The 23,696-nt window shown below is 53.3% G+C and overlaps 6 protein-coding genes across 6 annotated transcripts; 2 read left to right on the top strand and 4 right to left on the bottom strand.

Annotated features, from left to right (window-relative positions):
* Positions 1-833: 833 nt before the first annotated feature.
* Positions 834-2,814, top strand: CH63R_06460 (Integral membrane protein; the record flags this gene model as incomplete). The annotated part of the gene is made up of 6 exons (XM_018301435.1): positions 834-926; positions 987-1,406; positions 1,585-1,674; positions 1,726-2,060; positions 2,125-2,192; positions 2,255-2,814. The coding sequence occupies 6 exons, from the start codon at positions 834-836 to the stop codon at positions 2,812-2,814; spliced, it is 1,566 nt and encodes a 521-aa protein (XP_018159285.1).
* A 333-nt stretch (positions 2,815-3,147) lies between these two features.
* CH63R_06459 (Cytochrome p450) lies at positions 3,148-4,680 on the bottom strand (the record flags this gene model as incomplete). Its single annotated transcript, XM_018301434.1, has 1 exon — positions 3,148-4,680. One exon carries the CDS (start codon positions 4,678-4,680, stop codon positions 3,148-3,150), a length of 1,533 nt encoding a protein of 510 aa, XP_018159284.1.
* Positions 4,681-6,247: 1,567 nt separating this feature from the next.
* Positions 6,248-8,300, bottom strand: CH63R_06458 (Amino acid permease; the record flags this gene model as incomplete). Its single annotated transcript, XM_018301433.1, has 6 exons — positions 6,248-6,505; positions 6,568-7,382; positions 7,441-7,633; positions 7,704-7,880; positions 7,934-7,989; positions 8,054-8,300. 6 exons carry the CDS (start codon positions 8,298-8,300, stop codon positions 6,248-6,250), a joined length of 1,746 nt encoding a protein of 581 aa, XP_018159283.1.
* Positions 8,301-14,037: 5,737 nt separating this feature from the next.
* CH63R_06457 (uncharacterized protein) lies at positions 14,038-15,339 on the top strand (the record flags this gene model as incomplete). The annotated part of the gene is made up of 1 exon (XM_018301432.1): positions 14,038-15,339. One exon carries the CDS (start codon positions 14,038-14,040, stop codon positions 15,337-15,339), a length of 1,302 nt encoding a protein of 433 aa, XP_018159282.1.
* A 2,202-nt stretch (positions 15,340-17,541) lies between these two features.
* On the bottom strand, positions 17,542-18,049 carry CH63R_06456 (uncharacterized protein; the record flags this gene model as incomplete). Its single annotated transcript, XM_018301431.1, has 2 exons — positions 17,542-17,622; positions 17,693-18,049. 2 exons carry the CDS (start codon positions 18,047-18,049, stop codon positions 17,542-17,544), a joined length of 438 nt encoding a protein of 145 aa, XP_018159281.1.
* A 1,745-nt stretch (positions 18,050-19,794) lies between these two features.
* CH63R_06455 (uncharacterized protein) lies at positions 19,795-20,365 on the bottom strand (the record flags this gene model as incomplete). Its single annotated transcript, XM_018301430.1, has 2 exons — positions 19,795-19,815; positions 20,060-20,365. 2 exons carry the CDS (start codon positions 20,363-20,365, stop codon positions 19,795-19,797), a joined length of 327 nt encoding a protein of 108 aa, XP_018159280.1.
* Positions 20,366-23,696: the final 3,331 nt, after the last annotated feature.

Here is a 23,696-nt window from a genome sequence, read left to right as displayed (position 1 = left end):
CTCTAGGAAGTTACTACTACTGCTAAGGATTCTCCCGATTATCCCGTAGGCACACGAAACGCGGTCTGCTAGCCCTGTTCCGACGGGTGACTCCGGACCGCGATAGCGATCCCATCATTGGACTGTGGATGCATTGTGTCAACGAATGAAATGCCCGCGAGTGTGGGGGAGAACGAAGTATCCCATATTCTTTATCAGGGGTAGGATGAAACACCTTACGGGTTCAACTTTTCAGTTTTGAGATGGAATAGACGTTGTTCGCCTCAGCCTTACCTCTAGAGTGGCTTTCTTATTCTGCCAAAAGGCTGGTTTACACGTGTACAGATCGAACGGCTGGGGAAAGGTATTTTTAAAGCCGGGGTCAGCGGTGCCAAGGAGAGAGTGGTCGGCTCGTCTCAAACCACTCATTTGTCATGTGGCGAACTGTCCAATCCTACATGCAGATAAGGTGGGCGTGGCCTCGTCAAAACTTCCGGTTTCTGCCAGGTAGCTCTCGCCAATGTTGAGAGAGATGCAGGAACCGCATTAGTACCCGTCATCCGAGACCCGGCCGTATTGGTCGACGATCTGGCCCCCCCAAAGTAATGATATACTCCGAGAGTTTCGCCATCTGTCGACAGACAGGTACTGGGAGGCTCTCAACTCTCGGAACAGACAGCTGTACTGCACTTATCCCATTCGAGAACCAGGCTGCTTCCAGACGAATTATAAGGAAACACCCGGCCCCTCAGCAGAACTTCAACCGCAAAGCGAACGTGCACTCTTTCTTGTGAGTGCACAAGAGCGTCGACGAGATGCTCCCCAGGCTCTTCCACCGGCTCGTTCCGGCGACCATGGTCGCAGTCGGACGGGTGACGGCCTATGAGCTAGGTCCTCCGCCGGGGCTGGATGTCACCGCCGTTCTCTTGGCGATGCCCACATGCGCTGTAAGTTTCTTCATGGCTCATGAACAGCCGTCCCATGAAAGTAGGAGAAACGACTGACAGAAGCGACCTGTTCGACAGGCGCCGACAGTTGCTACCGAACTGGCTGCTGCGAACTGCTCGCTGACTGACATCAATCTTTTTGCGGATTGCCTGTGCACAAACATCACCCTACAGTCGAGGATGTCGACGAGCGTCCAGACGTCCTGCAAGTTCGGGGATCAACTTAGTAAGCGCCTGATCCCCCTATCCCCTCTTCTTACCTCGGCTGAGGGGACATTTGCTGATAGTGTCTTAGAGGTTGTCGAGCTCGAGACGGCATTGTGCGCCGCGTATCCGAAGGAGAGCCGCGTCAACGAGATCAGAATAGCGTCTATCGTGGGCCTTGCTTTGACTCTGCCAATTGTACTGGGACGATGCGTTTGCCGGTACCAAATGACCAACAACCTATGGTGGGATGATTGGATGACCATAATCGCCACGGTAGGTCGATCGTGACCCTTTTCGACTTCGTCGAGAGTCCCCCTTTCGGGGGTCGTCGAGAATGTGCATACGTGTCGAGGGTGAATGCTGAGGTCGAATGCGTTAGATATTCTTTACCGGCCTTGCGAGCATCGAACTCGCGAGTGCGTTCATGGGATTTGGACTGCACTTCTGGCAGGTCGATCCTGGAAACGAACCGGCCTTGCTGCAGGTATGGTCATCTCCGCCTGTGCAAGCGCAATACCATGATGTTGCGAATATTAACACCGTCCGCTGTTAGATGTTCTATGTGGCCCAGATACTCTACATCCTCGTCCAGGTGTTCGCCAAGGTGGCCATCGTGATGCTCTACCTTCGGGTGTTCACCACGCCGTGGTTTAAGTGGGCATGCTGGGCCTTTGTCGCCTTCATGTTTGGCCACGGCGCCATCTTTTCTCTTTTAATCGTCTTCCAGTGTATTCCCGTCGCCGCAGTTTGGGACAGATTCCTTTCCAGTAGATGCTTGAACGTCAACGCCGTGGGATGGGCGGGGGCTGTCCTGTCGATCATTGAGGACATTGTGCTAATGATATTGCCCATTCCGGAACTCATGAAACTTCAGATTACCGGAAGAAAGCGGACCGGTGTCGGCATCATGTTTTCCATTGCCTCGTTGTAAGTTTTCTCGCATTTCTTTTTTGCTGGCCAGGAGGACGGACATCCAGCTAAAGGTTCAAAGCGCCACCGTCACGAGTATGATACGGCTGAAGTATCTCGTGCAATTCAGCAATACATATGACACTACCTGTAAGCCTTGTAGATTCTGTCTCGCATTCCAAGCATCCGACGGCACTGACACAAAAACATAGGGGACAATGTGGACATTGTGGTTTGGTCCATAATCGAGGAGATGTGCGCCATCATCTGCGGAAGTCTGCCGCCTCTGCGCCCCTGGTTCAGCCCGTTTATCCCAAGCATACGCGTCACATGGAAATCTACCAAGTTTAGCAAGAACAACTCCAGGAGTACCTCGAACACCGCCAGGGATTCCACGCTGCGCAGCGCTTCGAAAGGTGCGCCTGGCCAAGACAGCAGGTCAGCGCATCTGGATTATGACCCAGACTCAAAGGACTTTTCGTATCCCTTGTCTTCACTGTCTCAGTTTCATCAGTCGCCCGGGAAAGCAGGCGGGTATCCGCGCGTTGCGTCGTCTCGAGATATCGAGACTGCAAGCTTTCCGGATGGCGTAGCCGAGAAGTCAAGCACTGGTAACAGCAGCGGCAGCGAAACCAATCTGGTCATCCAGGGCAATAATGACGTCTCCGTCACATTTGACGTCGATGTGGTCAGGGAGTCCCGCAGCAAGCTGCCTGGTGGTAATTTGGGGCGAACAGTGTCGGTTATCAGTGCCGGACATCAACCGCGCTAATGGGGAGGTGAATAACAATCACATTGGCCGACTTTGTCGAGCTTTTTCTGGCAGCTTGTCTCATTTTTCTCTTCACATGTGCTCTCTCTCGTGTTACAAGCAAAAGAAATGTGCATTGGCGGTCGCTTTTTGACAAAGTGGACCAAAGCCCCAAGTGAGCTTGATAACCAGCTAGCTGGCTGCCTGGATAAACCATGAATCTGAATCCTCTGGCCGGTGATCTGTAGAGTCTACTCCCGTCCACTTCAACGTGTATGATTGAATATACATCTTTCTTTGGAGGAACTCTGAACGAGGCTGTCACATTACATTCGCCCGTCATGAAATCGCTGATTACGCACAACTCAGACCAAAGCCATGAAGAACCACGTCCTCACAGCGCTTCAGAAAATTCAAAACGTTGGCCTCCGTGTGCCAAGCATCATTGTATGCGGCACTCAAACACAACTCGTCCCTGAACGTACCTAGAAAGAGCCCAAGACCGTTTCCGAGCTCTTCACCGGTGACCCACGGATCATAGGCCTCGATGGCACCCGTCTTGGGGGCAATGATGCTGTCGACACGACCCATGCTAGAGATGGAGACAGACGGATGGGCCTTTGGCGGAGGCACTGTCAAAGGCCGAGGTGATGTAGGCAAGTCCGGGACACTGGCGGCCCAAATGGTAGGGGCGAGGGCGTAGTGCTCCTTGTCGTTCCGGACGCCGTGGTAAAAGTCTCTCATGAGCTTTACTACGCGGAGAAACTCTTCGGCGCGGATTTGGTCGTCACTGGAGCGTAGAGGATCCATATCAACTACCAAACTCTGGCCGGGAAGCGAATGGTAGAGGGCGGCGGGATGTTGGTAAGAATTGTACGGAGCTTGGCAGCTTGCGCGCTCGTTCCGGAGGATGTAGTTGACGTAACGTACGGGTCTGGCTTCGGATCCTTGTTCTTGGATGTCTCGGAGAACGAGTGCAATAGCTGCGTGAAAAGCGTGCGTGACGGTGGTGCCAGCTGTCTTACAGGCGACGGTAAGGCGAGCAGTTTGTTCTTTGGTGAGAGTGTGGGCGACGCGTTGGTGTCGGGCCGGAAGGTTCGCACCGCGGCGGTAGGGCATGTCGAGGATTTCCACGTGTGGAGAACCCATGGCGGCGGACTTCTGAGCAGCCATGTCCGCCAAACGCTTTTCTTGCTCGTCGGTGAGTGTCGGGGGTACATTGGCGGCAACGCGGTAGGGCGGGCTGAGGTTCGCGGCCTCGGAACCATCGAGGTCAGGAGGTTTGAAATCATCGCCTTTGGAGAAGGCCTTGGAGGCGTGACTGATGAGATTGTTCAGGAGGATCAAGGTTCCGACGCCGTCGATGACGTCGTGGGGTGAGCGAAAGACGAGGTCGCGACGGATGAAGCCTTCCTTGGAGGACGATGGACTAAGGACAAACAGAGTCGGTAGTTTCGGGGCCGGAGGCTGGTTATTGGCCCATACCTGACCCGTTTGTCGAGAAGAGGCAGAAGACACGTACACAAGTGTCTCCTCCAGCCAATTCTGCTGGTAGGTAGGGTCGCTAACTCGGCGGTACGTCTTGGTCCATTTGCCAGTAGTAAGGTCTTGTGTAACCTGTGAGGCGATAGTCGGGTGATCATAGCGGAGAGCTAGCCAAGCAGCCTTCAAGGCCTTGTCGACCAATTCTTCGGTCTCAGAGGTGTCCCCGGCGTTGCCAGTATCAAATCTCAAGGAGACGTGGCCCGTGATTGCGAAGAACATAAGGCCACTACCTTCGTAAAGCGTCGCGAGGGCTGAGTAAAACTGCTCAACCTCGTCGGCAGTGCGCTGCCATACCCCTGAAGTTGTCTCACGCCAAGTGAGTTCGGGGTATGTATGGGCCATATCGAGAGACGATAAACGAAGAATGGCGGTTATGTTGGTCAGAGATGAAGAGCAAGACGAGCATGAACAAGATGAGCAAGAGCAAGACGAGCGGGAGCTTCAATCGGAAGTGGTCAGCTTCCCTCCCATCCCTTAAATAGGCGGCTTTACCCTCCGCCGCAAGAACGACTCACTAGCAAGGGCTTCAAGGTGATCAGCTTTAGATTTCTATGCGGCTTGTGGTGCCGAGTGCCGAAGTCATGGGGCATGGTGACGAGGTTGAAGCTGGATCCTGGGAGACGGAGGTGACAAGCGGGTATACCCCGGCTGACAGGAACAACCTTATTGGTTGATATCTGCCCGGGGATCAGCCAGCTCGGACCTGGCGTCCCGCTTGGAGACATGGGCTAAGCAGCGGCGCACGATCCGAGGTTTCCCCGGGCGACATTAAAACCTCAGCATCAATCCGGATCAGCTGCTTACTTGTCGCTATTTTGCCGAAGGAAGAGGAAACCCAGCCCACCGGCAATTCAGATCTCTCGCTGGATGTTGGAAGTCGACGTGCTGCCTGGGCGGAGGACTCTCTGTTTGGACTTGCTTCCAGGACTCCGTATCGCAGCATTTTGATCGACTGCCACGACGTTTCCAAATTCCACTGACACCGCGTTTGATCAATATCCCAAATATTGCAACCTGTGAGTCGCCGCCGCCTTGCCACATCTTGCAGAAGCCCAGCGTCGGCGTCATGTCCAAGTCCTCTTGGCCATTCCGTCCGCCCCCTAACCCCACTCAACCCCCTCAACCGCATCTCCAAGCCTGCCGAGCATGTCTATCCACCCCCCTCTTTTCCCCAACCCGAGCCCTCGGAAACTTCGGGTCTTGGTCAAAAGATTCCAGAATCTTTCTTCCGGCTTGCTCATGTGGCGAATCGTTCTGTTCCTAGCAAAGGAAAGGAAACGCTAGGTTCCGGCCGTGATAGATTGACGCCCTTCGTCGTTTTATGCCGACCCGTACCTGCTAAGGGACGACTTCGAAGCCTCGTCCCGAACATTTTCCGTACAAAGGAAGACGGTGGATTCGGAATGGTATGTCCACGTTGCCAGATTCCTATTCTGGGGCTATCGGTCGACTTTTGGCTCATAGCCGGGCTCCCCAGAGGGTAAACTTGGCTATACAGCTCAGTATGAAGTGATTCAAGTATTTCGCAGGAGATCATGCAGACAGGGATTATTTTGCTGTAGGATACCGAGAAATTGAGAGCCGTCTCTGGGCGCTCTCACATAAGAGACACGACCCAGACGAACGATCGGGTTCAATATACATATTCACACAGTGAGACATGCCGGGTCGTTTAGCTTGCAATGTATATGGTGTTTGTATTACAAGACGGCGCACGCGAGACTCTGTGAGCATTCCCAGCGGACCTTTGGCAACATATTATGGTATCTAAAATCACTGCCACAAGAAATTCCAACAGCTTTCTCTCCAGGACGGGCGGCTAAGACTGCCAACGCAAAGGCTTGAAGTCACCAGCTCCACGTTCTACAGGAGGTGAATATTGCACTCCACGAAGCGAACTTGACCGGATCTAGAAGAACCGGTTGTACAACCGCTTCCAGGTGGGCCAGGTGGCGACCTCGGCCTTGTAGCGGTTGATCTCGTCCCAGTCCAGCTCGCGGCGGCCGGTGTCAACGTCCATCTGGTGGGTGCGAAGCCAGCCTTCGCGCTTCCAGAAGTATCCAATGACCCAGAAGACCAGAATGACTGGTACAGTGAGGTATGCCTCAAAGAAACCAGCGGCATCATTCAACTCGTCTTGTCCCGCAGGGGCGATGGCGACGAACAACTATGAGATTTGTTAGCTGGTGTTGCACATGTGGCGGTGACTTTCATCAAAGGTAGACCTACCTGAGCAATCAAGACGAGGATACAAAGAATCAGCCCAACCCAAGAACCGGCGACACCAAAAGCAGCCTGGAATGGAATCTCGTCGACGGTGTGGCCGTGATAGGCCCAGGCCTTGCGGAATCGAATGTGGGCCAAGCAGATAGAGCCCCATGTGAACAGCGCAGCGATCGCTGACATGGCAAGCAGCCAGTCGAAGACAGTTGAGCCGTCGGCGCTCAAGTTCATGTAACCAAGAGCACCGCAGAGGAGGTGGACAGCAACGGATGGAAGTGGGCGACCGGACTTGTCGACATAGGCGAAAATCTTGGGGGCGTAACCCTGCTCTGCAAGCGCAGTCAGAGTACGAGAGCCTCCGTAAACGCAGGAAACTCCGAGCGACAGTACGGAAACCAGGATGATGCAGTTCATGAAGTGGTTGTAACCGATCAGGCCAGCATACTCTGCGGTCAAGACGAAAGGCGACACGCCATCAGCGTACGGGTTGTCGGAACCCAAGATTCTCTCGTCGTTGGAGCTGATGAGCAAGCCGACAAAGAAGAGGCCGAGGATGTAGAACAGGGTAATACGCCAGAAAACCTGCTTAATAGCACCAGGCAGGGACTTGAGAGGGTTGCTGGATTCGGCAGCAGCCAAGCCGACGAGCTCAGTGCCGGCAAAGGAGAAAGCAGCAGTGACAAAGACTGCGCAAAACCCCTTGAAACCGTTCTTGAACGCGCCGGGGTCGTGCCAGTAACGGGCTCCCCAGTATTCATCGTAGCGACCGCCAGCGGGACCACCGCCACAAACGAGGACAAGGGCGACAATCATGAAAATGACTGGAGGGGTGGATGGTCAGTATGTTAAAAAGAAGCAGCAGTGGCCATGTCGGCTTACCGATGGCTGAGAGCTTCAGGAGCGAAGACCAGAACTCTTCCTCAGCATAACCCAAGGTTCCAAAGATGTTAATGAAGATGATGGCAACCCAAAATACTGTGATCCAGACGGCAAGACTGATGTCTCTGGCGCCCTCCCAGTAGTTGATTGTAAGACCACAAACTGTAAGCTCGAGCGGTAGAACGATGGCCCACTAAAAGCTGTTAGTACCCCGAGGTCCAAGAGACAATTGTCAGGCTGTCAATATAGCAGCAATAACATACCTGGAAAACGTAATTCCAGCCCATGGCAAAGCCCCAAGAGGGATCGATGAAGCGGGTCGAGTAGACGTAGAAGCCACCAGAGACAGGGTACATAACAGCGAGTTCACCAAGAGCATAGACGACATTGAACATCATTATGCCGATGATGGAGAAGTCGACAAGAATTGAACCAGGACCCTGTGTCATGTCAGCCAGTGAAAGGCGTGGATGCGGCTGGGAAGGCTACTCACGCCCGTGGCGAGGGCGCCTCCAGAACCGACGAAGAAACCGGCACCAATGGAGCCACCTGGAGACCAACATGTTAGTACTGTTTCCTCATCGGATCAGTGACAGGTAGCAGGAGGGCATACCGATGGCAATCATGTGCAAGTGGCGGCTCTTCATGGTGCGATCAAGCTGGGTATCCGTGATTCTCCCGTGTTCGCGGCGCTTGAAGGACTCCATGTTGAGACCGTTGCGGGTGTAGAAGTTTTCATCACGTCCACTGGTACCGCCGCCAACTACGTGTTCGGTTCCGGCGCCATGGCGGGAGTCGGTGTTGATCTGGGTCGTCTCGGGCGTGGAGACCCCGTCGTGGACATCCTTTTCGGTGCCCATCTTATGCTGCGTTGGCGCGGAGCGCGTGCTGTCTGTGTTGGCACGTTTGAGGGCTGGGTTTTCGTGCTCCTGCAGGTGAAAGTTTCAACCAAGCCGATATCGACCAAAGTGTGAATCGGGGGGTTACAAGTCCCGGGGGCGCAAAAGTGTAAGTAAGGGAAGCAATCGGGCCTGTGAAGGTTGACAGGTGAGGCACGAGGGAAAAAGAGAGTCAATCGGAGTCGAGAGACGGGGACGCTGTGGGATTAAAAGGACGAGACGGGCAAAAGGGTGGGAGACGCGGATGGCACCTCGTCTTCGCGGTTCACGCAAGCTTAGACATGGTACACCTTGCCTCTGCATCCCATTCGGCATCATCCTGTCGCGCCGAGAAACTACTTGCGGCCATGGCTATCAGCGGCGAAGGCATGCGGGCGACGCGGATGCAAGTCGACGGCGGCCACCAGCGAGTGGGAGGTCTCCAAAGGGTCCAAGGACGTGCCCATGCGAGTAAGGTTGGTGTCTGCCAAGCGGCAAAGGATGGCCAAGTCTTGGGGAAGTGGAGTGAAGCAGACGGGACGGTGGACAAGAACAGAAGGTGCGTTTGGAAGTTCCAGGGAAGCTTGAAGTCGACTCGTCGAGAGAGGGTACTGGTCCATCGATTAGAGTCTTGGACCGTGGGAGTGGGAGAGGTGACGAGGGAGCTTGCGTGGGGTCCCTCAGGGCGAAGGAGATGGTGATGGTAAGACATGGGATCGGTTGTGGGCGTGAGAGGAGGTGTGGGTGTTGGCATGGGCGAGGGCGTGGACGAGAAACGAGGGACGAGGACGTCGAGATGCCCTAGCCGGGAAGCCAAGGGCAAGAAGATAGGGAGAAAGACGAAGGGACTGGGCTAGAGATGGATGGGAAAAGTATCCAAGAGTATCGATGTTGTAGCTTCGGGTCGCCATTATCAGCGGAGCCCGCCAGGGCTGATGCATGGAAGCTCGTTCCACGCCTTCTAGGGGCAGCGGCGGCGGCGGCGGCGGCGGGAGGTGTATCATCGTCCGTCAGTTGTCACCGTCGCCTGCGTACGGGTGGTGAGATACCACATAGTACCTCCCTAGTTATGTATGTGTGTGTCGATCTTGGCGGGGAGGAGGAAGTGGGGCCACTGATGGAAGGTACCTACCTAGGTAGGGAGGCCGGTGCAGGTCACGCGAGGGGAAGGGGGCAGGAACGGGAAGGGGAGGAAGAGGAAGAGGAAGAGGATGAAGAGGGAAGGGAGGTACGACACCGTACACGAAAAACAACAACCATCTGTCGCCAGATGGTGCGACGCGGCGTACGCTATTAAGGTGTGATTAGGCTGCATCTCGCATTTGTATCCCACGTTCTTCTTCCTCTCCATCTTGGCCAACGACGTCCTTCGCCGTTACACGATTGTTCATCTCGGCCGCATTGCCTCGCCGCTCCTGCCCCCTTATCCCCTATCATCACTTATTATCGTCTGCGCCTCTCGCATACTATAACCTCCCGCCAACTCCCGTCTGACAAGTGCGTCGCTCGCCAAGCAACTACCGCAACTCGCAGTGAATCCTGTTCTTCTGGCCCTACCAACCCTGCGAGTTTCTTGGCACCGCGCGTTGTCGGCATTTCTTTCTTTCTTTCACCTTGACCTCGGCGCACGCGCGCACCATCAACAATTTGATGGCCGACCCGGCTCAGGCTACGGCCGCAGCCAGCGACTCCAACGAGTGTCCTTTTTTGGACTGAACGATCACACTCCTTCACCTGACTGTCCGCCATTCCTACCTATCCCCTTCGTGAATGGATGCAATCTGCACTTGCAGACTTGTTGCGCCTGCCGAGCCCTTGGCCTTGCCAAAAAGCCCTTGATCAGCCAGTGAGCGTTCGTGACAGCGCGAGGGAGTCGCTCACGCGATTACGTATTCGCAAATTGACGACGAACAGATGAACCCCCCCCTGGCCGGGTACACGACAGTTACCTCGCTACGACTCCCTTGCCCCCCCCCCTCCAAACCGCGCGACAAGCACGTCCTTTTTTTTCTTACTTTACTTGGCCATCCCCCCAACCAAGACTCAAACCTAGTCCAGTCCACAAATGCGCAACCTCTCACTCGCCGGCCGAGAAATGCCAACCGTTTGCCAACAAGTTGGCAAATTTTGGCATCTTCTATCAATGCCTCCTCACTGGTACCAAGAGCTCGCCAAGTTGCTCTATCGGTGTTGGCATGCTCGCCACACTGAGATAAGCCCCCCGTGCAGTCCCATCAAGCGCCATCCACCCGTCTCTTCACCTGCCAAAGAAACGCATCCAAGATCTCTTCCAAGACGTACCAAAGAAACCAGACCACAGCATCAACAGGATGGGGTGGTGGACCGTACCACCCATTAGCCATTTGGCCGTGGCTCTTTTGTGTAGTCCAGGCCACCAACACCCGTCGATATCACTCTTTTATTCCTCGCCTATCTCTTAGCTTCAATTTCACGCACTTCATCGCCCTTCTGGACCTCTTCGACCTTCTTCAATAGAGAGGGCTGCGCCGCCCCTTCGTCTTGGGCCCCTCACAGGCGAGCCTTCTCTGGGAGGTGTCGTTGTCTCGGCACGCCAGCCACGTCGTCAGCATGCGAAAGCGGCTGATTCCCCCGCATCGGGATCATCCCCTAGCACACCCGTACAGTTGCCCCAGGCCCTAAACCTCAGGCCCCAGGTCACCAGTCGACCTGCTGACTGCCGCCCAACGAACACCAAAAAAACACGCCACACCTCACCGGTAATGCCACCTTATCACCCCCTCCATTGATAACGCATCACCAAGCATTACATTCCGCTGGAACGGGAACGCCACGCATCTTCCTCCCCCTTTGGCCGTTGGGATGAAGCCGCAACCGATGCTTGCCGAAGCCACGGCGCCGTTCAAGCAAGCGGTGCGTCTCGTGCCGCATGCCAGGCTCAGCCGGTCTAGCCTTTCCTTCCCTTTCTTGAGTGTTGATCTGCGCTTGCGAATATCGGGGTCGAAAAAGGAATTCTACCCATCAGTCACGTATTGTATTTGAGGACTTCCGCTAGTTCTGGTCGGTACTGCTGAACGAATAGTCACACGAGTCATCTCGACCAGAGCGGCAGACGGCTCCTACGGCAGGCAACCGAAATGGCTTTGTCCGTACAGAGTAGATTGCCCATGAAAGCCGGGCGTCGTCTGCTAAACTAGCCCCCGGAGTCGACTTCGATTTCGAGAAGTATTCCCGAGAGAAGGGAGAGATTACACTGGCTTGGCCGAGCACCCAGGCGGGTGGACACAGGCCACCTTGCATCCTTCGGTATGGCCTAGCTTAGCAACCCTCCCTGTCCGTATGGCCCCGATTGGTCGTCTATTGGCCTTTCCACCCCGTTTCTACCACACTTTGTTCAGCGGGGCTGAGGCATAGTCCACTCGGGCCAGTGAGCTTCAGACGATACGAAAAGACCAACAAAGACGGGTGACACAAGGCTTGACAGCTGAGAGATGTTTGACCGAATTCTGTCCGCTTACCATCCAACTGGTTGTTGATAAGACGAGGCAACAGCTGAGACTGAAATGAGCCAAGACGAGGCGTGGGTTGCTTTCTCAGGGGGACTCCTATCCTTGGCTGCGCGTAAGGCCAATGGCAGACTGTGTAGGCATCTTTCACTCAACAAGGCAAGTCATCGTTGTGACACTTGGAATCAGACGCCTACAAGCCATGATAATCATGTTGACCGTGGTGACATACTCATCGTTACTCCAAAAAGCATGCCAGAGATGGGGTACGGTCCACCCACTTACTGTCCTCATTTCGTGTGGAGACCGGGTCGGATCCATGAGTTTTTTCTTGGCATTCCGTGCTCGTGGGTTTCCTTGATGTGCAGTGTTGTTGAAAACAGCAAAACACCAAGTGTGTAGGGAATTTTTTCGCCGCGGACGGTTTATATTTCCAAAGAAGTTGCATCATTATGACGTTGGCCATCTTTGCTGAACACACAGTCAGAGTGTCCCTCGAACGGTTGTTCATGCCCATGGAACAGTCAACAGCAGAACAAGTAGAGAATCGTTCTTTTAAGATCAACAAAAGAGTGATGTTTCTCATACTATTGGATCTTACTACTTGGCCCATTTGTAAACCACTGACGGAAAGCGCGGGCAGGAGACTCGTCGCTAGCCTCGGGAGTTTGACACTGCCACCATAACACGACGCTGCTGAGTGTCGTGCCTGAAGCCAGCTGTCAAGTTTATCCTAGAGTGTAGAGATGAATTTGTGGCCGGGTCCGTCATTCATTTTCTAGTCTAACCTGTCTTGCTTGTGCGGGTTACAGTGAAGATGGTATCAAGGGGGCAACCTGGAGTTCATCGAGAATCAGTTCCAAGGATGAACACAAATCTACCGTTTGAGGATATGGGCCCACCATAGTAACAAGCATTGACGTTCAGGGACTTAATAGGTGAAAGCCCAATGTAAATATTGATACGGTGAGGCTCTGGGTGGGTCTTCAATACATCGCATTACCGTGATTAGTTTCGTTGACATTCCCAGCGTAGAGAGAAAAAGAGAGCGTCAATATTGAACAGATTTTCTGGTCAAACGCAAGTCAAATTGACTTCGTGTTCCTCTCATATTCCTTTGGAATAGTGTAAATCCTCTCAGGGTTGGGAAAATGGGTGGAAAATATGTCTGGACAGTAACTGCTGGACCAAAAGATTGTCAAGCATTCAAAGGACCGAACTCAATTCAGATCAGATCGATCTGGATTTGCCTCTATTCTTTTTTCTCTTTACCTTGGGGGGGTTTTTATAGCTTCTTTTCTCTCGCGCATCCTTTTGGAGCTGTCAGCTTCCACGCATTGTGTCACGAGTTAGAGCACACAGTAAGGCATAGGAGAATAGGGGAGAAAGATGCTTAATTCTATGTAAAGTAAAGAGAGTAAGATGTAGTTAGTTATATACATGTCGGCACGTGAAGTGGCACGTGAGATGACTGATTCAGGGAGCTTCTTGTGTATGAGGGTATTCCTGTGACACATTGTTCTCCGTCATCGTTGCACTACGAGAGCACTAAGATATGAACAGCTCGATAGAGAGAACCAAAAGCTGAGCCTCGAGAATCGCAAGACTCAGAGAACGAAGAACACCGACGAAAGAAACGATGATAAAAAACTCCGTTTTGAGGCAGCTCCGCCTGCTTTTCCGGAACAGGGCCATTAAAGTAAAAGCAACGCTGGAACGGAAAGAGCAAGTTTTGGATACATGACAATAATTTCGCTAAGAGCATTTGCCTGCCTTGTGTAGCAGAATTACTTCGAGTTCTATGTACGCTCTCGAGGCTACTAATTACTCCTTATATAGGTACCTAGGTTAGGGATGTCACACATCCCTGAGCCAGCGCACCTTCCGGCAAGAGGGGGGGTTAACATGAGCTGAGCATCAGGAGGACAGCAGTAAGAAGGCAGCAGCAGAAAGAGCAGTTGCAAAATGCGCTGAAAAATGGCAAGAGCCCTACGCAGCAGTCTTCGGATGGTCACCTCCGGGTAGAGGGTTCCTTTCTTCGAGAACATCGCTAGAGGTTTTACACCCGCTTCATGTTTTGGAAAGGGTCGGCCGTTTCGGTTTCGGAGATACCTCACCACGAACAACATAAAAACTGCAGGTCCCATCAGACGCTTCTTCATTTCCTTTCCTTACAGAATTTGCATAGAACGATACAAGACATTCTTTCTCGCACAATTTTGAAACCGCCCAAAATGACCACATACGATTTCTACGCCGACGCCGACTGGGCTTCTTTATCACGTTGGTGGCCTCTTTTCGAAGCTCAAGACGATCCAGACAAGAACACGCCACCGGATATGACTTGTTCGGCAATCTCTCCAACGTCGACTCTCATCAACACTCCTGAGATGCAACCCATGCCGGTGTCATGCTCTTCCACGCCATCGGGGCATTGCCGCGTCCAAGGCCTTGCTTCCTGCCTCCGAGCCATGGACGACAAGACTTTCTCCTGGAACTTTAAGTCTCTGAGCGCGACAGCCCTGGACCAAGCATTGATGCAGGGCCCTCACTTCCTCAGCATGAGCCACTCCTGCTGCGGCAACACGCTGCTGTCACTGGTCGTAGCCCAGGGATGCTCCGTAGACACCATGGGGTTTCTCCTGAGCCGCACCCGCATTCGCGAAGAGCACGGATACAGAATCTCTGATTTCGTCGAGGAGCTGGGCAGGGCCATAGTCACTCTGGTGACCAATTCTCGCACGCGTTGCGTGGGGAACTGCCTGCCCGGTGACGGCAAAAAATGCCTTTATCTGCTTCTTCGCGCCGCCACCCTCAACTCGTTTGCGAAGACGAACTGGTACCACACCGGCAAAATGCGCGCTTGGCTCTTGGAAACTTTCGAGGTCGCTTGCGCCTGGAAGTCGGCGCCTGCCGCCAATGCAGACCCAGAGCTCAGTGACACGAAGACAAGCTACCCGGCTCCCATCCCCGCCCTCCTTGACTTTGCAGAATGCATCATCGAACTACTGGATTATCACAACGGCCCCGACGGAATTTTCGACGCTACATTATGGACTGGGATCCTCAAGTGCTTGTGGACCCACGAGCGCATCACCAAAGGCACCCTGACCCGAGTCACCAATGTGACGCTGCGTCTCTTGTCGCTCGGCGCTTCCAAAGAGATAGAGTTGCCCGGGACCGTCAAGGGCGGCAATTTCCTTGCATGTGTCAAATCCGGCCTCTCCCCTGACGAAGGCGCGGACCCCAACCTTGACGACATCGATGTCAAGATCGATGAGAAACATGTCAGACCCACCAGCGTCACTGACAGTTTCCTTGCTATTGAGTGGGAGTTGCTACTGCGGAAGCGCCAGGAGAACATTGTGAAGCTCCAGACGATAATCCTAGGCGCTGACAGTACTTCGTCTGCGAGCCCGGCAGCGACAGTGATGGGGGTGGCTATCGATGCGGACCTCAGTGGTACTGAAGCCCAGCCCAACGACTCGAAGGAGAACGACGATGCCCGCTCGAGTGTTCTCCACGGTTCTCAATAAAGCGGCCAGGGTGCTAACAGATTCAACGAGGATCTTGAGCTAGAAGAGAAGATGTTCAGCCTCCGCTACTACAACCTGCAGTAAAGGATATCTCTTCGCAACCCTCCAGCCTAGGCTCTAACGATAACGACGGTTTGAATGAATCCTGCCGTATTCAATTCCAGGATCGCCGCTCGTGATGAAGGGTCTTAAGCGGGCCGAAAGCCAAGAGAGCAGTGGATGAGGGAGAGCCGGGAGGGAGAGGGAGAGCCGGGAGGGAGAGGGAGAGCCGGGAGGGAGCCGGCTGTGACGCTACAGCCTGCATGTAGCTCACTTCGTTAGTCTAGCATTATGTGATTAGTCAATAACATCCAGGTCTTGCCGCCTATTGCACAAACCAATCATCACTTGTATCATCAAGTAAATACTCATGACAATGTGGATGGGATTTGTGGATTCCATTTCGAGAGTTTTGCTCGGCTTCAACGAGTATCGTTGTTCGATGAAAGACTCAATGAAAGTCATGTGGTTAGCGACCAACAGCTCGCAAATGGGCTCGAAAGAACCACATGCCCGGTTATTCAGGTCAATCACTTGAGTCCCGGGGCGAAGTAGAGGTGGCTCCGAACCCATCGCGCCATCGAAGCAGTCATCGTCACCCACCCCGCCAACCAAAACAGCACAACCCCCGTCGTAAGAAGCAAAAACATACAACACCAGGTATTCGCTGGTCGTCACCGACCCAACTACTAATCCGGCCCTCACTGGCTTATCTATGGGAGAGCGGACGGGATCCCGAGTTTTCCAGTGGGTATGGTCGTATGTGGGAGTTTTGCGCAGTGGTTTGGTTTAAGAACTGTGACTTGGAAGACTTCGACCACTAGTCTCCTCTCCGTCAGAGCAACATCCATAGTTTATCTTCCATACTTTCTTGTCCTAAACTTTGTCGCGCTATTCGATTGCACACCTTCGACCAAGCATTGCAGCTCACGGCACCAACCTCACCAGGGCAACATTCGGAGGTGTCCTGGAGGCCAGCACAGTAGAAACTGGCAAAAAGAAGCCGCCAATTTTCTTACTGCATCTTCCTTGGCCTACAATTTCCCTAGGCGATTGCTTGCTTCAGGTCTGTGATGAGTAAGGCGTAGATAAAATAAGGATTAGAAGCGTCTATTCCTCTACAATGGAGATACAGGACGAAGGCAGGGTATTTGTACCTGTCTTGAGGGCATCTACGTCTTGGACTGAGTTTTAGGACTGACTTACAGGACTTATTTGCAAACACCCCCCTTATACCTATCATAACAAGGTCGTAAATTGCCCCCGTCCTAGTCGAAACGTTGAACCGACTCTGTCACGTCCACCGGAGAAGCTGGGAGCGGATCCAAGTGTCAGACTACTGTTCTACAAACTCAAAACAATTCTTCTAGTCCTACTTGAGTTGCTCTGACGCTACTATGATTGCGGTAACGACAAGTGTTGAGGAGGGCATGGACTTTAGTACATCGGTTTTCACGACGCATGTATCGTGGCATTGTTTAGCCCCGGTCAAGAAAAGGGCTACTGTGGAGGGGTCATCAATCTTGGATCACTAAACAGCTAATTGTGATTTTTTTTGATTAGGTTGGTTTTCGTCTCTTAGTAGAATTCAAAATGCAAGCCAGAAGTACAGTGTCTTGTTTATAAGCACATCGGTGGCCTTCCTCAGCCATCCCTTACCTATCACGCATCTTGCGTTCAAATAATATCTCAATGTGCATAGTGCTTGTAATTGTTCTTTAAGCTGGCTGGCAGTCTCGGTGAAAAGCAACCGTGTAACACAGGCCCCATTTCTTAAGCATGGCTTGAGCGTATGGTGAGAAATAGGATTGCTCTCTCCGACTAACAACGTATTTCAGAAATTGTTAACAGACTATTGCGGCACCCTCGAGGACCTCTAAATCGAACGTAACTCGTTTGCCAGTGGAAAATTTTATTAACTTGCTTGGCTTATTACACTCGTTCTTGTATGCAATGACCACCCACTCCTCAAACAGGATCGTACATCCTTTCCAGATGCCACATCTTCGTGGCCTTCATTCCAGCTCTCAAGAACACCGTCACATCACAACCAGCTCATACACCAAAGCCTACACCAGTGCCAAACTCTACGCCAGCCGCTCCAGGTTCAACTGCCGCTGTGGGCAATGGCGACTCCGTGGAAAGTGTCCGTCAGGGCAGTGGTCATCGGTGTGGCGGAGGATTGTTGTTGCCAGAGACGGGAAGCAGTGAATCGCGGCCAGAGCGAGCACCGTTGGCGGGCCTCTTCCCGGCAGCGAGGACATTGAGCCGCACAAGGATCTTTAGACAAATGCTCTAACAACCCGAAACTTACCAAAATAAGATCAATAGCAACGACAGCGGCGCCCGGAACCAGAGCTGCAACATCTACGTCCATATCGTCAGTAAGTCCAAACCACACGGGTGCCACGGAGTACATCATCCACCCCAAAAGCTGACCGCGACGGCTTCTACTACAGCCTTGCAAATCCTTGTGGGCGACGCCAACATGGATGTTGTTTTCGACGAGAACCAAGTTTCGATCGCCTGGCTTGCTGTCTTGACGGTCGAGAGGCTGAAGCCAATACAGGAAGACTCTGTCGTCTTCGCTACCGAACCAAAAGTGAGTGCATTGTCCGACCCAACATCGGCGTCGACGCCGATTCAACTCCTGAATCGCCAGAGACTGCATCTCGTGACAAGCGTGCCCTGGTCTTGGAAACGCAGACGCCAGAGACCCACATGGTTGACCCGCGCATGCGGTCCACGCCCTCATGGGGGGCGACACTTAACGAATTACACTGACCGGAGGCTGACTTACAGACGGCGCGGGCGAGAAGCAGAAAGATGCGATTCATCGCTTGTACCCCATGTTGATCAAGGGGCATTGCCCACTTGGATGTGCCCATCGTCCGTACGGCTGAAAACGATGCGAAGGAGTGCATTATAGAGCCGCACTCCATGCTGGTTCTTCTGTCTAAGGAGCTGTCTACCATCGTTATAGGAGCTACTGACTCAGAAGGAAAGGAAGGTAACGTACTTTAGCCAGTGCGGCCGGCCACTTGACTACTACCTGGGCGCTCGGAATAGTCATTTCTTGCAGAGACACAAAAGTTTTGAGGGATCTTAAGCGACTCCATACTATGGACGGAATCCCCTGTACCGCATCTCACTGGTTGCTGTTATTGTGGCTATGTGGATGTCGCAAAGGGGCGTGCATTTCACCAAGGGATATTTGGCGGAGGAGGCGAAGAACATAGTTTTCGAGTCCTCACAGACGGGGTAATGCGTTTGACCGTATACCTACGCTATGTAACGGATGGAAACCATAGGAGGACGTAGGGAGGAGGAGGAGACGGCACGATGGCACGGCATGTTTGTCCACTGTGCGTCTATGATCAGCGGAGGGTCCCGGGGGTACCTTACATGAGATGTAGCAGCGAGACCACGTTTCCAGAGACGTGATGACAGAACAAATTATAAACAGGTGTTGGCAGCAGCACACACCGAAACGGTTAAAAGGGAGTGTGGTGGCTTGGTCAGGAGACCTAAGCATGGAAGACTTGGACGAAACCTCTGCGTAGTCGCGGAGCATGTGGGTTCCTCAGTTAAGTCATTTGTCCCATGACGAAGGAATGTTTCCGTAAGTGATGCTCGTTCAACTTCACTCAAGCCTCCTCTCCCACATTGCTGCTAGGTTTTGCTAAGTAGTGTGCTCTTCTTCCCGGTAAACCGAGTGTTATATCATCCCAAACACAAGGCGGCACACTGGATTGGCATCAATGACCGTAGTCGTCCATAGAGCTCGCACACCACTCCAGCCCAAGGAATATACGTGGTTTCTTTTCTCAACTCTCCACAAAACTATTCAACGATCACAACTCAGCAAATGCAACATATTCGCAAGCCAAGGAGAATACATAGTTGATGTTCAACTTGGGGGTTTCATTTCAACCCATGCGTAACAAAAGCTCCACATGTACTCAGGGTCCACAAACCCTCCCTTCATTGTATCCACAGCCCACTCACATCCGTCCCATGATGAGCAAACGAATTCCACAACGTCAACATCTCAGCGTATCAACGACTGTCAAGCGCCGATGGTTTAGTGGTAAAATTCTCCGTTGCCATCAAGCAGCGTCGGGGAGCCGGGGGTTCGATTCCCCCTCGGCGCATTCGTTTTGATTTTGGTGGGAATGGCGACGACGCATCGCTCCTTTTTGAACGTTTCGATTCGTCTTGAGGTTTCACGGCGGAGGAACGGACTGTGTTCCGGCAGAATCATAGGCAGACAAGGCGGTGGCTGATGACCATTGCTTGCTTGGATATTTTCAGCTGAGTGAGTGAGGAACAACTGGTCGTTAGCTCTGACGTGCATCGCCCACAGAATTATTTGTATTTGAAGTGTTCTCTTCACATCGCGATTTATTCTCATCTTTAACCCGGTTTCTCTTCGTCCTTTAATGTGTGTAGTCTTGGGTTACCAGACATTGGCAAGCGGAATCAAGCACAGGAGCTGATTTCTGAGTTGATCGAGAGGTCAAACGTCGCGGTCAAGTGTAATCTCACATCCCAACTTACTACATGCTGGATAATAAGTATGCGTGAAAGACTTTTGTTAAGCCGGAAGGCAAAGTCACACAAATCTCACTCGGTCTTCACGTTGCTTGCTGAAAATTATGCCAGGGCAACTTGTACGTACGTGTGTGTGTGTCGAAGACTTTGGTATCAGTGACGGAGTGATATGCCAGGTGGCCAGCTTCTTGTAAGCAGCCACACCAAAGTCGATGAAATCAGATCTACGATAAGGGCTGTTCCAGGTCTCCGGTGATGCTGCGTAGGTCATTTCAAAATCGAGATGTAATCGTGTCCAAACATTTGTACAGAGTGATTCCCTCATGACGAGAACCAGAGCCCATGTCTCCCGTCGAGCACTCGGGCACACTTTCTCAGCTTTCCAGCTCAGGGTTTGCGAAGTTCCAAGCGAAGCTGGTGTATAATTTTTCATGATGAGTCATTCCAGATCCCGCATGCGTAAACTATAGTTGTTGTGAGACCCGATGGAAAGAGAGAGAGAGAGAGAGATCGCTGGGACCCTCATTTCCACATCCAAGACCACTAAGGGCAGAATCACATGAAAATCACGTTCCTTTTCGACGACGGGAGGCCTCACCTGTCCATCTGCCTCGTCGCCTTGCACCTAACAGTTCATAGGAGGAGTCATCTGCCTCAGACTCGCTGGCAAGACCTCTTCGAGATAGAATTCACGCTAGGTACATCCCTCGGGCGCTGGAAGTTGTATCACCCACCGTTCCTAGTCATACTTAGGTGGGCGTGTTGATAAAAAGAAACTGGTCAGTGTTCTTCACGGGTTCCAACGGACGCCACATTTTTCCCTCGAGAGTGATACCCTCTGAGCCGGAGCGATCAACCCGTGGAAGGCAGCCTGCGCGCGACGGGACGGCCGTGCAGCCTCAACCGGGGGGGCAATTTGTGAGGAGTCGTCTGCGCTGGGTTATTAGACATCGAGGCTCTATCATGGGAACAAGAAAGGAGAGTCACGGGTCACGACGACCCATTACGCGTACATTGCCTCACCGAGCAGTGAACACCGAGAGGAGATTCAGGACATCGTGACCCAGACATCAAGCCGCCACTGTCCCGGAAACACATTCACCAACCGCGATCTGACCTTGCTCGATGAAATCCACACACCTGCTGCCTACAGGCCGTCGCATCCGCCACCCCAAAAGCGAAGCGGCCACCGGATCGAATCGCTCCCGAGGACTCACCTTCGCAGCCCTGGGCTCGTTGCAGTCCCAAAGCATCGGTGACCATCGCCGTCATCGATGCTGGTGCCTGGCCCCCAAAAGCGCCCACGCCCTCAAATCACTTACACCATCCCCTTCCCCAGCGTGGCGATAGATACCCCCACGGGATATACTCTCTCTTGAGTTTCAACACACCCGCGAGCCCGGGAACGCCCCGACCAATAACGAACCGCCCGCCTCAGCGGCTGCACAGCCTCATCGTGCAAATAAGACATACAAGTCCTCTGGCGTCGTCGAAAAGGACCGGGAGGTGCGTCGTAGATTGCAGGCTAACGGGTGTGAGTCACCATGTTTGTGCGAAGCGCTGGCAAATCACGGGCGATGACTCCCTTTTCGTACTGGTTGGTAGTGGTGGTGTTGCCCCCCTCCCCTTCCCTCCACCACCCCCCGACTATGTTAACACGCGCACACACAATCACCGGAATACATCTCGGACTTTGGAACGCCGGTGCAAGAACCAGCCCCAGACGTCCACGTCCAGTCACAGGGGGAGGGGTTTCGGTGGCGTGGCGAAGGGTGTCTACCTGTCGATGTTTTCGAAGGTGACTTGGGAAAAGAGAAAACGGGAAAGAAAATGAAAAATAGATCGGGAAAAAAAAGGAGGGGGGGAGTTAGCAGAGGGATCCGAGCGATGCGGGAAGACCTCAGTCGGAATCTTGGTGCGTTGTCATTCGTCGTGTGGCCTAGGGCGTGGGCGTGTGTGGCTTGTTTTTATTTGGTGCCCAAACAGGGAGAGGAAGGCGAGGAACAACAGGTCGCAGCAGACCTCGTCGGGCCGGGTTGCAACACACCACAAAACGCAACTGCGCATGTTGCGTCATATTGTGTACCTTTTGGCGAAGAAGCACCACCGCCGCCGCCCAACGCAGACGCCCACGTTCTGGGCTGCAGCAAGACGAGGAGAACGAGGAAGACATAGAGGGAGAGGGAGAGATAGAGAGGGGTAAAAGAAAAGGGGGAAAAGATACCTCGGTCGCATCTCATTGGGAGGGGTGTATGATTCCCATCACTTTGAAAAGGTACATCGTGTCGCAAGTACCGTGAAAGCATTCGGTTATCAGATTGCCTCCCCCCAAAAGAAAGAAGGGATTTGTCATTGTCGAAAGGAAGGAGAGGGCGAAACGGAGTGGCGGTGGTGTCGAAGTCCGGACAGAGTTTCCACGGTTTCTTCGACAGCCAAAAAGGTGACGGACGGACCGGAACCCCGGGTCTGCCGGTGTTCTCGCGCGCGGGAGACCCGAGCGTCTGGGGCGCGGCGTCCTGCTGTGGCGAGTGCTCCCCCCTCCCCCCTTTATTACCGCCAACCGATCCCTTTCACTGATTGGTTTCGATCCGGGATTACGCCACATGACAGGGGCTTTAATGGATTGCTAAGCCACACTTAGGGAAGGACCCACCTGACCCTCACAACAGGCGCGCGCACCGGTGCAACGCTGAACCGTCGGTCGGTTGTGGCGCCGCGGGGGGTTTCCCCCCCCCCCTTGTGGCCTGCTCTCTTTTCTTTTCTTGGGGCGGTGCTGCTCCCTACCGACCCGGGTAGGTTGTGCCATGGGCGTTGTTTGGACGACATGCCACTTCGAGGCTGTGATGGCTTACGGGATGTGGTACGTGGTTTCGCTCCGCTACGTCCAAGCCCATCCCGTGGTGCGACTTTGCTTTTGACGGTACCCTACCGAGGAGCTGTTCCGAGTCTGGGACACACAACTTTCTATGGCCCATGATTGTGTCGCCGAGCCGAAGTCGTTTGTTTGTCCTCGGAAAGTCATCATCGCGGCCACCTCTCAGTATAAGCCGTCGCTGCCAGGAGACTACTTATCTCCCCTCGGCCACGACTCAACCGACTAAACACACAAACATCCAAAGCCAGCCTTCCTCTACCTCTCAAACGCCAGGTTTCCTATAACAGTAAGTCGGCTTCAGTGGCCCATCGCCCCGTTCGTCATATCGGACCAGTAACCTCTCACGCACCGCGTTTTTGCCCTGACATGCCATGTCTAACCCCTTCCCCCCCTCATCGAATTCGCTACACGGATTCGTGAATTCCCAAAAAGAAACGTACCTCAAAATTGATTAGACAATACGAGCCCTTGTGAATATGCAGGCCCCTCTTGTTCGAAACCCTCACAGCTGTTGCCCTCATCCGCACCCCCTCCCCCCCCCCGTTCTACCCACAACCCCTCGGCGCCGCAACTGCAGTATCGTATGCCCCTCCATCGTCCGATAGGCTGCGGCAAACAGGAGTAGCCAAGGGGGAGGGGGCATAGACAACAAGTGTTGTGTAGACAGGGGGCATTACAATGAGTATACAGATGCATGGAAGCATATGTGGAATGGGCTCTGATGGAGACCTGGATGGAGAGCATCCAGCGGAGGGGGTCTACAACCAAAGCCAAGGTCTAACCAGGCATGCGTGACGTTGCGTCAAGGCATGCAGACCGCAGAAGCAGATGCAGCATAAGTAGGGCGAACAGAGAGAACCAGGGCACATCCGTTGGCTGGTGTCCTCGC

This window comes from Colletotrichum higginsianum, chromosome 4 (genome assembly GCF_001672515.1).
Source record: "Colletotrichum higginsianum IMI 349063 chromosome 4, whole genome shotgun sequence".
NCBI lineage: Eukaryota > Fungi > Ascomycota > Sordariomycetes > Glomerellales > Glomerellaceae > Colletotrichum > Colletotrichum higginsianum.
This window is presented reverse-complemented; position numbering and strand designations above follow the sequence as displayed.